We start from the raw sequence: 16,622 nt of genomic DNA, 5'->3' as shown, positions 1-16,622 counted from the left end.
GGAGTGAACGAGCTGTCGGTTACAGAAAATTGAACAAGTCGGCTACACAGAAACGAAAAATTTGGCCAAACTGTGCGTAGCTAGATTGCTTCAGTGCTGAACGCATTAACGTGAAAATTTATCGTGAGATGAGTTCTGCCGCCTTTTTTTTCTTTTTTTACGTGACAACTACCCGCTGGCACTGCTATGACAAAGAAGAGAAGAACGAAGTGCTGCATAGGTGGCCGCGTCACCGGATTAACCGTCTCGTACAGAGAACGTGGGTAACTTCTTGTCCGCTTTGAAAACAGTTTTTCTATCGCAGTTTCTTCCCTTACGTGATGCTGAGAATTAGTTACGAGAAAAAAAAATTCAGGAAGGTGCATTTCTTTCCTTACTCCTGACGCTGCTCCTACTATTGCACCTGTAACAGCCTCTGCTTTCAAACCTGGTGGTGTCACCATCTTGCTTCCTTTTCGTAACGCAACATAATAAACAAGCAGACCTCGTGGCAGCACACGGTTGTGGCGTTAACTACCCTAATAATGTATCACTAGACAATCATTTCGATGAACATTTATTGCTGCAGGTTTTCGTCTGGGGAAAAAGAAAACGTCGGTATTGTCGTCACTTTTGGCAACACAATGGTAATCAAGGGCCTTTTCCAAAGACTGAGTACCTTCGCACTGATTCTTCTAGTCTCTGCACTGTCTGCAGCTGGTTCCCAAGATGGCATCGGTGCGTATGCCAATATTAGACGGTTTTAGCGTTTACCGCCTTACGTAAACGCAAAAACCTTCGCAAACGCTTCAGTGCGCGTCCCTTCAAGGCTTTTATATTAACGCGCAGGAACGCAAACACAAAAACGACGTTATAGGGCAGGGCACCGTCTGGAGCTTCGTACCAAACATATCCCAGCTAAGACAAACCATTAGCAACTATACTGCCGTTTCAATGCCGACGCGTCTCGTCAGGTGTGCACACGCTGGAAAAGCCGAACGATCCCAGAAACTGGACGCGCTACGCCCTCATAAGTAAAGTTTAAGTTGAGGTCAGAGAAAGTAAAATCTCATTTCCAAATCTATTGGCGATCAACGATAGCGAGAGCGTAGCACTCACGAGAATTTGCTTCGCATTAAAGCGGGAGCCATGGATGCCGTAATGTTCAACAACTCTATTGCTTACCGTACGTAAACACTTCGCATGTTAAACTCGGCGTATAGCGCATGCTAACATAGCGAACATAAGCCGCAGAAATCCACTAAAGTACGGATCATGCGCAGTGAGGACAATGCTATTTCTTTACATACGTAATGCGCTTACATTTGGTTGCAAGCGTCATTCTAAAACGCACTATTAAGAAGACGAACATTTGATAAATTCGCAACAATAATATATTGAGGAACCACTGTGTGATCGAATGGTATAGGCAACTCTTAATTGCTAGTCTCGGTATAATGAGGGAGTAGCGAGACGGTGATCAATGGACTGAACCTCACTCTTGTGGCAGCGTTCTGTGCAAAGTCGTATAATGAAGTATACTAACATAATATTTGCTTTAACTTAACCACTAACTGTTCATTATTTTCTGATTGGACTTTGCGATTGCTCCTATAAAATGTTCAAGCAACAAGATACATGAAAACAATGGGAATGAGAGAAGGACAGAGACAGGAAAGGTCATTGCATAAAATGCTTGTTTTGTATTGAAATGCTTATGCATTTACAACGTAGCACACTAAAGGCCTAGCAACTAACTCTGCTGTCAAAAACTAAAAAAAAAACAAATAGATAATAATCATGGGCATTACATGAACGGAGTGCACTGCAATTCCGACCATATATGTAGTCTATTTCTCAGTACTTTCATTCCCACACAAATTGCTTCTAGAGATCAGAAGGTGTAAATTTTGTGTATTAGTCAGCACATCAGGTTTCACTTTCCTTCCTAAATGGCTCCGAAAGTCAAACAAGAGGTCCCAGTTCAGTCTTCCACAAAATCCAGCTCTAGTGATGAGTCTTTAAAGTGTTGGTAAAATTCGTAACATAAGAAATACGTTTTAACATAAAAAATATATCTGTAAATGTTTAGACTAGTGGGGTAAGAAGTTTGTGACAATTGTACATCGTAATTTAGAAATCAGTCGTTAAAAATTTGAGCAAGACAGAGTTGCAGGCGAGAAGGCACCGAAGGTTTGGCGCACAAGCTTCTCTGTAACTCAAAGAATTAGGTGCCATCGCAGTTGCAACACTTGAGCTTTTGCTTCCAAACGCACCAAGTTTCTCGAATGCATTAACGATTGGATATGCGGGGAAAAAATTAAAAGTAGCCATCACCGTACATTACTGCACTACTCGTCTCGTGTGCACGTGTACAGCGTGCAGAAAGGCTGGATACACGAAATTTCCGGTTATTTCACTTGCACAAACGGAGCAGTTGTGCAGTGAGATGACATTCATGACATTTACGGTTCATGTATTAGGCCATGTGAGTAGTGGTGACGTATTACTATTCACACAGTCGTAGTACTATTCATAGTAGCATCATAGCTTGGCATTTGCTTGACACATTTCAAAGCATAGGCATTTTTTTCTCTCTTTTAATAGGCTACTTCTGGCACGTGACTGATTTTCACCTTGACGAAGAGTACTCGGCTGGCGGTAGTCGAGTCGTAGCCTGCCACCGCGGTGCCAACGACTCCGCTGTAGATAATACTGGGCCTTATGGTGATTTCTTGTGCGATGCCCCGTTACTGCTGGCGCAGTCTGCCGTAGAAGCCATGGAACAAATCAAAGCAGAGGTTGACTTTGTCCTCTGGACAGGGTAAGACTGCTGGTATTCATGTTATTGGATACTCGGTGTTAACCCCTTCCAGTTGATGAATTTCCCGCCCTGGCTCAAACACTATGATATTGTGCTGCTGGATGTAAAATTATGAATTGCAAGTACAGCGACCTCCCGGTGGCGGAATTCCGCAGGCGGCGGAACACAGAACATAGGTTTGGTCTGTCATTGACTGTAACAGTTTGTGCGAGTAAACGCACAGCGCAGAAGCACCAGAGCAAAATGAGTGGAGTCGATACCATCGTTGACTTCCAACGACTAGTCTTGTTATCCTAGCGCAGGTATACGATATATAGACGTGTGAGCATATATATTACACTTGCATGTATTCTATTTCGGTGATAGCATAAGAAATACGTGCTCGTGCATGAATGCAAGAAATAGCCCATGGGCCATAGCATCGATAACAGTAAATATTTTGCTGCCTACATTGTCGTCTAGGTAGGACATCAAGCTCGATATACTTTGTTTTTTAACATTACATTGAAAATGATTGGTGCGATGGTGGAGCTTATCATGCGGTAGACAAACACTCTCCTATCGCGCACACGAAAAAAAAAGTTAGCAGAATCAGCACCTTACTAATTGCCTTTACAATAAATATTGTATTCACGCGCACCTAAGAAATCCTTATTTATTTATTTATTTATTTATTTATTTATTTATTTATTTATTTATTTATTTATTTATTTATTTATTTATTTATCGCAGTACCCCCAGCGTCAACAAGGCATTATAAAGGGTGGTTACACGCTGGACAACATCAAATGATGAAACATGTACAGGTAATCGATGAACATCAAAAGCAACAACCTAATATAGCGCATCAAGTAACCACCATAATATACTGGAGTATGACGTGCAAAAAAATTGCAGCAGCGAGTACAAGACTGAGTTGGAATCGATTGGGATAACAGTGTCAGTTAAGCTATCCCATTCTGAAAGTGTGCGGGAGAAAAATGAATTTCTAAACGTCCATGTTGTGCACTTGTATCTCCAACCTTGTTTGTGTGATCAATTCGTGTTTAGACGTAATGCAGTAGAAATATGTAGTTGTCCTTGTCTGTTCTCGTTCCAAAAAAATATTGTGAAAAATTTTTAGTCTAAATATTTCCCTCCATTTTTCGAGCAGATGCAATTCAAGGCTCTCCTTCGCAAAGGATATGCTAAAATGCCGCCTGTATTTGTCAAGGACAAACCTTATGGCTACATGCTGAACTCCTTCTAGTCGATCGACATCTTTTTTAGCCATGGGTCCCATACTGTATAAGTGCACTCAAGTACGGATCGGACAATAATTTGGTACATTAGCTTTTTACTTTCTATTGGGAATTGTCTTGCATTTCTGCGCAGTAAACATAAAGCTTTGCAGGCTTTGGCTGTCACGTAACGTACATCATAGTCCCATGATAATTTTGTTGATTTACATGTTGTTACACGCTTAGGTATTTAAATTCGTCTATTGGAATAATGTAGTTAGCATTTATATTGTAATTATACTCATCAGTATTTTGTTTTCGGATAAACAGCATCCTTACAGTCTTCTCAAAATGTATGTGCATCTTCCAAGTGTCGCACCAATAAACAACTTTAGGTTATCTCGCAAAGAAACGCAGTCACTTCGGTTTCGCATTGCTTTGTATAAAACGCAATCGTCTGCAATTACTCGCAGTGAAGACGACAGAACATTACCGATATTATTCCTGAAAACTAAAAACAACAACGGGCCCAGCACAGAGCCTTGTATTGCCCCAGCGGTCACTCTGACCTCACGAGAGTATATGTTGTTAATAAGTATTCTCTGGCATCATCTAGCTAAATATTGTTTAATTCATGCCATAATTTATGTGTTTATATTGTACCATTCTAGCGTTTTAATTAATAGTGGACGAGGAATGAGGTCGAAATATTTTCTAAATCTATAAGTTTATAAAAAGCTATAAGAACTGAACCAACTATGAGACCCTTCTAGTGCACTTGTTAAGTCATACATTATTTCTGTGATTTTGGTGACACAAGAACGGCTATTAAAGAAGCCATGTTGGGGACTCGACAGGGAGTGTGCATTCAGTTGTGCCATAATGTTATTAAAAAAAACATGTTAATTACATTACACACCACAACAGTGAGCGAAATAGGCACGTAATTGTAAACATTGTTGCGAGGACCTCGCTTGTGCTCGGGAACACTTGGCTTAGCACATCTACGCAGCCTCTTTGCTTTGTTTTGTCACATAATATGGGGCGTGAGCAACGTGTATCCGAATTCTTCAAAAGCTTATGTGGGCTCGTTATACCGGTCCAACTTAAGCGGCCTATGTATGGAGCATTGCTGTCATAATCCCACCTTCCGCCAGTGAAATAAACTTGCTGCTAAGTTGAAATTGAAGCGGCATCAGGCCCCGAGTTATCGTGATTCTTGATTGCAGACTCTGTCATATGGCCAATCGAGCATGGGCTCTGTCAATCAGATGGCACTGACTTGTTAGACCTTGTCTATACGGATTAACTCTACTAACCCAAGCAGAAACAAAATAACTAAAGACACAGACAAGCAAAAAAAAAGTGATTGTTCTGTGTATGGATACAAGGACACAAGTATCCTATTCACAAGTACTTGTGTACAGCCTGTAAGTTGCCCAACTGGAACAGTTGCACATTTTCAGCATTCTATTGCCAACAAAGGTTGCCAATAGTTGCGAAGGAAAAACTGAGCATAAAGGTTGCAGAAACACCCCTCATGAACAGGAACGACAAAAAAATATCCGAGAGTACAAAGTCTATTGGCAACATGTGGAAAACACATAGTGTGCCCGCACCATCGTTGGTGCTTGACTAGTAGGAACTATATTCTTCCTCCAAGACTTGTACACATTACAGAAAGAAAACATGACCATTTCCCATTACACTGACTTACTTCAATTTCCTGTAATGGCTTAGTATAATTTAGACGTTCACGTAAATAATAGAGCGATAACAAACAAGTAATTGATTGCGTGTATTGTTTGTTTTGGCTATTAAAAATTCGTAAATATGAATAAGCTGCTGTGAACTTTTCGTGCGTCGTTTCTTACGGCTGAGTGTCGTTTTCTCCACTCAGTGTTCACGGGCGTTTTCTTTCACAGTTTCGTAACACTTCCTTCTAAATCAAGCAGCTGTAGTGCTCAAAATACCCTCGACGTGCGCAGTAGCGTAAGACATCTTGTTGGTAAGACATCGTGAGGCTTATAGCGCGTTAAAAAGACAAGTACGAAGGTGAGACGTGACACACACAGGCGCTAACTTGCAACTATCTTTATTTCGAGCAAGGAACCCGTACATATATACAACTTTTTCGCGTACATCATACATGCGCTGTTTACAAAATACCTTTACACACTATTGCGCAGGTACGATAACTCTTTGTGGGAAAGGGCAATGGATGGTTTGGACACACAGTTATCGCCAAGCCTATCAATCTATTCCGCTTCTATAATTTCGCGAGTTAACCTACCTCGGGCTTTTCCCACAATGGAGCAGTCTTTGTATGCTGGAGCACACGTCGAATGGTCGCCATCATCCACCCCGGCAACAGTGTAGCTGCAATGCCTGCAGTGGGCATCAAGAAACCCGCCCCGCTTTTCTGCTACATTGTACCGGTGTTCCTTTAAACGCTAGTTGAGGCACCTTCCGCTTTGCCCGACGTAGGTATTTTGTAAACAGCGCATGTATGATGTACGCGAAAAAGTTGTATATATGTACGGATCCCTTGCTCGAAATAAAGATTGTTGCAAGTTAGCGCCTGTGTGTGTCACGTCTCACCTTCGTCCTTGTCTTTTTAACGCGCTATAAGCCTCACTCTATATGTCACTACCAACACTTACTTTATTGGAATCATCTTGAGCATTTATGTCAAATACATCTACGTTGCGTTACCTGAGGCGCACATTTTATAAGAATTCATTGACTTTTTTTCCCCCGTCATGCTGAATTTCGGTACCCACGATAACATAGCACTTGCCGTAGTGGATCGATGTTTTCGAAATACTGCCGATCAAGAACAAGCCAAATCATAATAAAGGAAATGCGCGCGGAAGTTGCGGCTGTTCTGTGCTGCAGACATGCTGTTTGATCATAGTTTGCCTACATTTTGAGAGCTTCGTTTCCGTCTCTGATAACGAACGTAACAAAGACAAATGGCCGCTCATTTCCAAGAGAACTGATTTAGTTTCTCAGTTACCGCTTATAAAATGTGATGTGGCTAGGGCAACATAACAAAAATATGTGACTAACTAGAGATATTCGCTAACGTGTAACACCTTACGGACTAGTCATCTCTGTGATATATATGCATGAACTTCTATCACGATTTTCGCAGAGACAATGTGGCACACGGAAAAGGGCTTACTTGGACAGAGGTGTACAGCCTGACACGCTGGATCGCAACCTTGCTAAGGCGCAAAATGGGGCAGAATCATACGATCATCGTGCCCACGTTGGGAAATCATGACTGGGTTCCCGCCAACGCGGTGGAGTCCATGAACGCTACGCCTTACCGCGGTTTCATCAGCGAGGCAGGCTTCAATCAGCTGCTCCCCGAGGAAGCGTGGGGCGCCTTCGAACGCGGTGAGTCCGATTTATATGACTCGCCGCCGTCAACGCTTCTGAATAATTTTTTTTGCAATTGTTCTTGATGTTAACTTCTAGAGGAGTTCAAGAACCAACGCATCTCGCTGACAAAAAATGACAAGAAAATTTGTACGTATGCTACTGCTTTTTTTTTCTCCCAAATCGGAACTAATGAACACCGTACAAAGACCATAGCTTATTAAGCGTATTGTTTAACTTTCTGGCATAAATCAGAGAACACGTCTGAAGCCTCTTCAGCGTCCACAGTTTACAAAAATAAGGGGAAAAAACCTTGACTACTTTAAATATATTTTTCAGCATAGAAAAGATAATCATTTTTTACAATGATGATTCATGCAGTCTACAATTTCTAAATGTTACTATACTCGTCTATACTTCGAAAACGCGTCGAGGATAGGGAAGCACCATAAGAGCTTGCTAAGAGTAACAGCGTGTGGCATTGCTAAAAACTAGCTAAATGTTCAAAATAACTTGTTCTTGGGATAGTTGGTCGATACCTGCGGGTCGGTTGCTGGTGGTTCATACTTCGTGAAAACACGCACAATAAAGACAAGACTTGGCGCCACGGGTGCGAAATATGAAAATAAAACGAAAGTAGCGACGTGTGGCGTCCGGTCCTGTTTTCTCTGTGTCTGCTTTCATTGCGCTGCAGTAGCTTCAGCTAGCTAAATACTGTGCCCTAATTTCTTGCATGAAAGCAAAGCATTACGAACACAATGTCTTAATGCGGCTGTCTTCGCGCCATGGTCACAAATAAAGCCATAACCCCTGCAGCATAGTGCCAGACATGCGCAAGGGAACATGTTGCGAGTGCTGACATGTGGCACGGCACAAGATGATTTAGTTGCTTGGTCTTTTTATGGCAAGAATGCCTCGCCATTTGTAGCCATAACTAACAGCTAAGAGTTCGTTGTATAAGAATTTATCACCGCCCCTTGCAGTCTATGAAGATGGTCCGACAGCGAAGCTGTGTTAGTTACACCGAGTGTTACACCATGCAATTCAAACTTCGCAAGCAGTCTATATTATTGACCTTTTGTTTCACCATCCATTCACCTCATTTTCGCTTTGGTGTGCTTCACGTGGTGAACATGCTTTAGGAGTGCTCTTATTACGGTTCTCCCAGAGTTCTTTTCTTTTTGCGCGTGAAGTTTCTGTCTGTGTTTTGCCGCGCTCATTTTTTTTTTTCGCGTGCAAGTCGCTCCGCCTCTTTTTTCGCGCCAGTAAAGAGAGCAAGGTTTGGCATGAAATAAAAACCATCCGATTGTTTTTAATAATTCAATGTGTAATGCTGTATTTGCTTGATCTTGAGTTGTCCTCTCTTGTGTCTTCACTGCTCGGTGTGCATACTTTGCTTGCAGTGCTTCGTCGAGAGACGTTGAATCTTGCATTCCTTGCTCTTCAGTTGTCGGCAGATGGCGGAGTTAACATTTCGTGATCACAGCCTTGTGCTCGAAATTAAATCTGTCCGCCACGTAAGACAATGAATGGTTCATACCCCCTCAAGCAATGGCTCATACCTGCGTAAGCGCGGCCTCCCCGTTACGACGACCGAAGTGAAACCCTACGCTGGAAGGACGAGCGGCAGTGGAGCCGGCTGTGGAACGACGACGAGCGCGGGAGCAGTGGCACGAGCGCGTTCGCGCGGCAGCGCCGAGCGGTGCCAACGAGCCAGCTGTGGAAGTAGACGACGAGGCTCGAGCCGTTGATGATGATGATAGCTTTAGCGAAATCCGACAACGACGGCACAGGGCCCGCATAAAACAGCTTGGCTGTGTAAAGGATGAAGCCGCATTCAATGTCTTTTACTATTTTGCGATAAGCCCGCGCACGCATAAAATTCGTTTACACTTCGTATGTGTGGACTACGGTATTAGGTTCCGATTTAAGGTGGTCGTATTTTCATGAACATTTTGTAATGCTGTTAGCGCGCTGTAGTATATAAGTTTGTTTTTCTTTATTCGTGTAACCAGTGCGATTGAAACGCGACGCAAAGAGGAGACATTGACACCGCAAACGCTAGAGTACAACAGAAATTTACTTAACACGAGGCTAGACAAGGAGGAAGGATGAATTGCAGTGGAATTTTATCTTACCATTTCATTGTTTTGGTTCTTTTGAGAATATCTTATTTATTGATGTCACGTCGCTGTTTATATTTATAGCATTGTATAACTTCGTTGCTGCTTCTTTGTTATTATGCGACGCCCTCCCCCTCACGCAATACCCCTTCTCGAGCCTCTGATGTAAATGAATAAATGAATAAATAAACAAATAAACGTACAACATTTTTACCGCACATACCACTCAACTCCTGATTGAGATAGTTCACTTTTATCTTTGTGATATGCCAGCAGAACTGGTTCAAATTCAGTTGTCACGTTTCGTTAATGATATGGAATGCCTAAAAAATTGATTTCGCAAATAGCTTGTCCATTTAACAGCACTATCGAGTTTATTGCACCTGTACTCAAACATAAGGATATTCAGGACGGCGCAAAAAGAGCTCATAGTGGTTTTGCTTGCTAAAGTGCTCTTGAGGAAATAAGCTTCTGCTATAACATATATAAATATTGTTTATTTTACTGAGTACAAATTCAGCACAATCTACTTCGTGAATAAATTTCCCGGCATTTTTTTCATCTGTTAGCAATAAATTCTTGTTTTAAAACTTACTTTTCTATCCGTTGCGAAAAAGAGAATAAAGTATTTGCCGCAAAATATTATTTCTTATTTACTCTTTTATTTATTTTCTTAAGGTGCCCAAGAACAGCTTTACGCCTTAATATTGGTGCACATGTGTTACACAAAGAACATAATACCGAAAAAGAACACAGAATATCTGAAACAACAGTGGTACAAAGTGTAACAAAAAATTGAATTATTTAGAGAAACGTCAGATGATGAGCAAATAGTAGAACTTAGTATATGAAGATCATCTCGCAAGTTATTTTGTTGTGTTACAAGACGTGTTATAGCGTTAGAGGTGCAAGAGGAATTCACGTAGAAAATGCTAGGATTACGCAGGTTAGGGCGAGGCATGATAAACGTTGCAGCTGGCAGTAACCGGGGACAGGAGAAGTTGTGAATTAGTTTATACAAAAATAAGTAATCTTGGTATTTCCGCCTGACTTGTAGGGATATAATATTAAACATTTGCAGTACATGGTCGTAAGCATAAAATACACGGCGTCCGATAAATCGATCGTACAGGATACGAATGAAACGTCGCTGAACACATTCTGTTTTTGCAACATTGGTCAAATTAATACAGTTGCATTCAACAGAAGTAAACTCTAACTTCGAGCGGAGAACAGAAAAATACAAGAGACTAAGGAAGTTCACACTCGTAAACTCTTTTTAGTCATCCTTGATATGAGGCCTAACTTCCTGCAGATACATTAATGATGTTTGAAACATGTTCTTGGAAAGGTAGCCGCCAAGTTAGTCAACCAATATTCTTAAGTCGCGCGTACAACTCACTCTCTTTAAAGGAATTTCATCAAGTGAGTAGTCACATAGTAAATGGCACATTCTACGACTAAAGGAAACAACAAGTGTCTTAGTTAGATTAATGGGCAAAAAGCTGGAAGCAAACCACTCCGCAACAGAATTGACATCTTCCTGCAATAGTTCCACAATCCTGCTCTGATTCTATTTCACGGTGAAGTTTAATATCGTCAGCGTATAAAAGGAGACGCGAATAACGCAAACATTCTTCAAAGTTATTAATAAAGATATTGAAAAATAATGGGCCTAAGATCGACCGTTGCGACACACCGGAAGCTTATTCATCAGTTAAAGAATACTTAGCACCAACGCGAACATAATTTAACCGAGTTGAGAGGTACTCTTTATTCAGCGTGCATAGGCTAGTACTAACGCCGTAACTCAATAGTTTATGGATAAGAAGATTGTGAGAAGCAACATCAAATGCTTTTGACAAGTCGAAGTATACGGTGTCTAACTGTCTTCCGTTAGCAACAGGGAGTCCTGCAGCATCAAAAAAAGAAACAAGGTTTGTTTCCACAGACCTACCATGAACAAAGCCATGTTGGTATACGCTGATCTTATGCTTAAAGAAAAACGACAGGTGTGTAAACATAGCTATTTCAAACCCTTTTGCAAACGCAGATAGCGTGACACGGGCGGATAATTTTTGATGGTGGCTTCCGTCTTATTCACCCGTATTTTGAAATTCTTACGACACGCACGCTACGAGGCTGGTATTGATGTCATATTTCTTGTACAAATAGAGCTATACCTGTGCCTGAGGCTTCCCAATTGAAATGAACTTACTTTCCTTTAATACTTGCGTTCCCATTCTGCGTTACCCATTAGATGCTGATCACAAACTTCCATCGCTTGCTGCTCGCCGATGAATGTTGTCGTGTTCATCCTTTCCACTGTACAGGTGGATATTACAGCCTACCACTATCAAAGAACATTCGCCTGGTGTGCCTCAATTCTGTGCTGTGGTACACTATGAATAAGGGCGGACGGACGAGATCAAGTAATGACGAGCAGCTAAAATGGCTGCGAGAACAGCTTCATGACGCACAGCGACTGGGACAGAAGGTAAGGTTGGAATACAAACACCTTGCAAAGAGACACGAGGTTTGCCGACATGTTTAAAATGTGCTTACTTCATGCTCCAAGCAGCATCAAATAATAAAAGTTGACAAGCACGCTCTAGTGAACACGGGAAGAGGATTTCGAGTGCTCTCTCTGGATATGCCGAGGCATATCTCAGCTATCGTAAGCTAGCCGTACAAAAGCGCGGGAAACTTGAATGCTGTAGAACGAAGGCGATAACAACGTTTGTGGGGCAGCAGGAATACTGATTTGATAAGCCCTAAATGCGTTGTGAACGAAATATATTTCGAGAAATTACTAATATTATTCTGTTGAGTGCATGCATGAGAGGGCATAACAGAAGGAGAGTTGTGAAGGAAGCAATATGTGGTGTTGCTGGGACTGGCGGGCAGCATTGTGCTGTGCAGTGGTCGTTTCTGAACATGCATCAGACTGAAATAAAGTGGTACCGTTACGGAAGACAAGACTTGGTAAGGTTGCGTGCAGACATACGTTTTCCTGCCACAGCTCTCTTAATCAACAAGCGGCTTTGCCTCCCTAATAGCTGCCACTTATTGCCATTACTATCCATCTGACACCGAAAGTACGTAGTGCTATTACTATCTTCACCCCTCAGAGACGGAAAAACCAATTAGTTTCTCCGAGTACTAGAAGTAACTATCTGGTGCAATTGTCTTCGTTTACATGCTAGGTGCTCATCTCTGGACACATCGGACCTGGCTTCTTTAGCCGGTCCCTTCCGAATGCGGATGCCCGTATTACTTTCTTCGATGACATCAACGACGGCTACCAGGACCTAATCGGCAATTACAAGGACGTTGTGACTGGACAGTTTTTCGGACATCAGCACACCAACGCCTTCGTCTTACTATCGGACAAAGCAGGTGAGTGCCGTGGCTTTACGGATGCATACTTTGTGTGGAATGCAGTGCAGCGCTGAAATTTCGGTTTGGACTGGTGCCTTTTCAGTTATGATCAGCCCAGAACCTAGGGACGCAGTGGCTTTTCTTTTTTTTTTGTAAAAATTTATAATCAGTGCTCATTTGCTTTCACTATCACAAAACACGTGTGCGCGCGCTTTTTTTACGAATCTAACAATGACACTTAGCACACTGCTTTTGAATAACGAGTTCTTTGTTACGACAAGTTATTCAATAGCCTAACGCTGATGAGAATGAAAGAACCTGGCAATAACTGATGAACCCATGAACAGAGTGCACAGAATGAGCGATACAAATAAGCAATAATCAACCATTTGTAGCCCTCCTGTCCCGTATGTTTTCTACTGTTACGTGTTTCTGTCACGCTGGCTAACACGTCAAGGCAGCCATTTCAAGCGCAACTGTATTTTGTGCTCAGAATCATGTAATGTAATGCAGGCACGCCAGTCAGCTCTGCTCATTTGACCGGATCGATCACACCCTACGGAAGTGGTCATCCGGTTTACAAATCTATCTCGGTTCCCACCAATCCGTCGTTGCGGCTCTACAGCTACCGACGTTCAAGTGGCGAACTCCTGGACTACAGCGTCTACTACCTGGATCTGCAAAATGCCAACATGGCGGCTTCCTTCCAGGTGCTTCAATGCTTGTCGCTGCTAATGATAGGAAGAAGTGGTCTAGCGATAAGTGCAGCCGTTAGCCTTACAACCATGTACCTGATTTCAGAAGAAATTGTTGGTAATATTGTGGGAATATGTGTAACAAACATCGAAAGTAGCGCAGCGGGCTTTTCTAAAGCTACCTTCATTATTCCGTATTTGACAATCCAGCAAAAAGGAAGTGTAGCCCAACGCTATAAATATACTGACGGTCTTATGATAAGCCACCGTACACCACCGGCTCATTCACTAAACCCAAAGTCATACGAATTCCGTTTCATCGAAGCTCCATCATTTAAGAATTATTGCTGTTGAATTCGCACCGCCTAATGCACACTCTGCTGCTTTACTAATAAAAGCAAGGAAAATTCCCGTGTTGTTTCATCAAAGCTAGGACTAATCCGCAAGCAAACACAAGTGAACCGTTTACAGCTACTAATTTTCAAACGATATTATCCTCTCTTGTTTTCTACCCCCTGCCGAGCCCGAACTGTTCGTGCAGTTCCAAATAAGTGCAAACAAACTTAAGAGGAAGCTTTAGCTCGGGCCCAACTCCGACGCGGCCTATTCAAATACATGTAAAAACGCAAAAACGTTTTTCTGAGATAACCCCTGGACCGATTTTGATGAAATTTGTTGCATTTGAGAGAGTAAGATAAATTCTAGTGACTGTTGGAAGCAGAATTTTGATTTAGGGCATGAATTTTGTTAGAAAGATTTTCAAAAATTCAGAAGTTTGAAAAAAAATAGAAGCATGAAGTTGACAAACTAATAGCTCTGCATCAAGAACAGATATCGCGGTTCTGTAAACGGCATCCATTAGATCATTCAAAGCGGACAAATATTATATGTCATTTTACATCTTACATGGATTTGTTACATTGTTTACAAGGGTTCTGCAAAAGTTGTAATTACATATTAATACATTTTTTGAGGTTCATCTGTAACATATCAATTTTGTCCGCTTTAGATGTGCTATCAGATACAATTCGCAGAATTGCGATATCATTTTTTCTTGTTGAGTTACAGAGTTGTAAACTTGATAGTTTCGTTTTCTGAAAATTTACATTTTTTGTAAATTTTTTATAAAAAATTGACGACCTAATTCAAAAATTCGAAACCAACAGTCACTAGATTTTACGTTTTTATTTGAAATGCAGCAAACCCAGTCAAATTTGGTGCAGTGGTTGCCGAGAGAAACGAATTCTCCTTTTACATGTATTTAGATAGGATCACCCCAGCTAAAGCTTCCTCTTAACTATGAATGGCTGTAACCAACAAGCACACCTACACCCAATGGAGGCTGTTACATAGAAAACGATCTGATGGTTTGAACTGCTGTGTCACGCACCAGTTGCCATTTAATTTATTTTCTCTCCGTAGCTGCCGTATAACAATCTTATTACGCGTCGTGAAGCCACTGGATCACTGCAGCGTTTTAGAGGACATCACACTGACTTGCCAGATCATTTGTGACATCTCCCAAAACAATGTATTGAGTACTATGTGCAGGTTGTAAGTACAGCACTACCGTGACAAAACCCAAGGCTTACATGATCAATAGACGTTGTCTCAGGCGCTGGTTCTTCACCACGGACTGTCGGTGTGTGCATGTTGGGTTTGTTCTCGTTTTTAAGTCTGCATACCCGCTCGAATCTAGCGTCTATACTACTCTTCAGCCCTGAGGACATCTAGAATAAATGAGGTGTACTTCGGGAAATTGGCGCTAGCGGAGGCATCAAGTACAGCGAGAACGGAAAAAAAACTGGTGGGCTTTGCGACTTGGTCTGACTTTAGGTGACGTCTTGCTTGGTCTGACTTTAGGTTCACTTGTTCTAGCGATTTTCCATATATGTACAGCTTTACTGGTAACGAACGAATGAACGAACGAAACAAATCAACACAAAACAAAACAAAACAAAACAAAACGAAACGAAACGAAACGAAACGAAACGGAACGGAACGGAACGGAACGAACGAACGAGCGAAGCTCTCACCGGGCAATAATATCTGGCCTGTCGGCAGGTTGTGCAAAGGCCTTGACGTCTAATAAATGATCGATGGTTTTAATAAATTTCTACCATGTGAGCTATGGACCTATTGGTTCAGGAAATGCGTGCCTCATAATCAGAAAGTGGTTTTGGCACGTAAAACCCCATAATTTAATTTGGTTCAGGAAACATGGCTTATCGCGCTGGATGTGTATTTAAAGCAGAAGTTTGAGGGAAATATTAAATTATGTGTATTTACATCACTGGGTGTCTGCCTGCTAAGCATATATTGTGTTATCTGGTTTCTTTCTTTCTCTCTTTATTTTTCCTTTTCTCTTTCTTTTGGTGCAGCAACTTCCAAGATGGGAGCGCCTATACTCGGCCAGGAATGACTTGGGCGTGCCGGACCTGAGCACGGCGTCCATGGTAGAATTGGCGCAACGCATCTCTCGCTCACCCGACCTCCTGTCGCGGTACATTAGCTACAGCTCGTCCCTCAAAGACGTGGGACCGTGCGACGGAGCTTGCCGTCAGACGATGCTGTGCGCTATCCTAGCGTCCCGCCGGGCTTACCACGCGGCGTGCCTCGCCCGTGGGACCAAGGGCCACTCTGCGCGTGGTCTCCCCATGAACGACGGCACCGAGCCTCTGCCAACAATTCGGGACGTGATTGTAGGACTGTCCATCTCAGTCAGCGTGGTCGCCGGCATCGTTCTACTCGCGCTGGCCAAGAGATCACGCATGATGCAAGGACCGCGCTATGGACGCTTTTCCTGATCTTTCATTTAGCTGTGCAGGCGACGTATAACCTGTCTTACAAAGCTCTACAGGCCCCAAGAAAAATTATATTTTCTGTGTTTTGATATCAGTAAGAAAAATATAATAAAATGGAACTTTTTGAGGCACTCATTGCCAATTCAGCGAATAAAAAATTTCTGTTATGCATGGAGAAGAAACCATTGTAAAAAAAATCTAACGCATTA

At 42.1% G+C, this 16,622-nt stretch overlaps 1 protein-coding gene across 1 annotated transcript; it reads left to right on the top strand.

Annotated features, from left to right (window-relative positions):
- The first annotated feature begins 182 nt into the window (after window positions 1-182).
- LOC139046789 (acid sphingomyelinase-like phosphodiesterase 3b) lies at window positions 183-16,578 on the top strand. Its single transcript, XM_070520691.1, has 9 exons — window positions 183-259; window positions 569-717; window positions 2,587-2,803; window positions 7,181-7,428; window positions 7,510-7,560; window positions 11,867-12,030; window positions 12,740-12,932; window positions 13,428-13,624; window positions 15,991-16,578. Exons 2-9 carry the CDS (start codon window positions 624-626, stop codon window positions 16,414-16,416), a joined length of 1,590 nt encoding a protein of 529 aa, XP_070376792.1. The 5' UTR covers window positions 183-259; window positions 569-623; the 3' UTR covers window positions 16,417-16,578.
- The last annotated feature ends 44 nt before the right edge of the window (window positions 16,579-16,622 follow it).

Source organism: Dermacentor albipictus, chromosome 6 (assembly GCF_038994185.2).
Source record: "Dermacentor albipictus isolate Rhodes 1998 colony chromosome 6, USDA_Dalb.pri_finalv2, whole genome shotgun sequence".
NCBI lineage: Eukaryota > Metazoa > Arthropoda > Arachnida > Ixodida > Ixodidae > Dermacentor > Dermacentor albipictus.
This window is presented reverse-complemented; position numbering and strand designations above follow the sequence as displayed.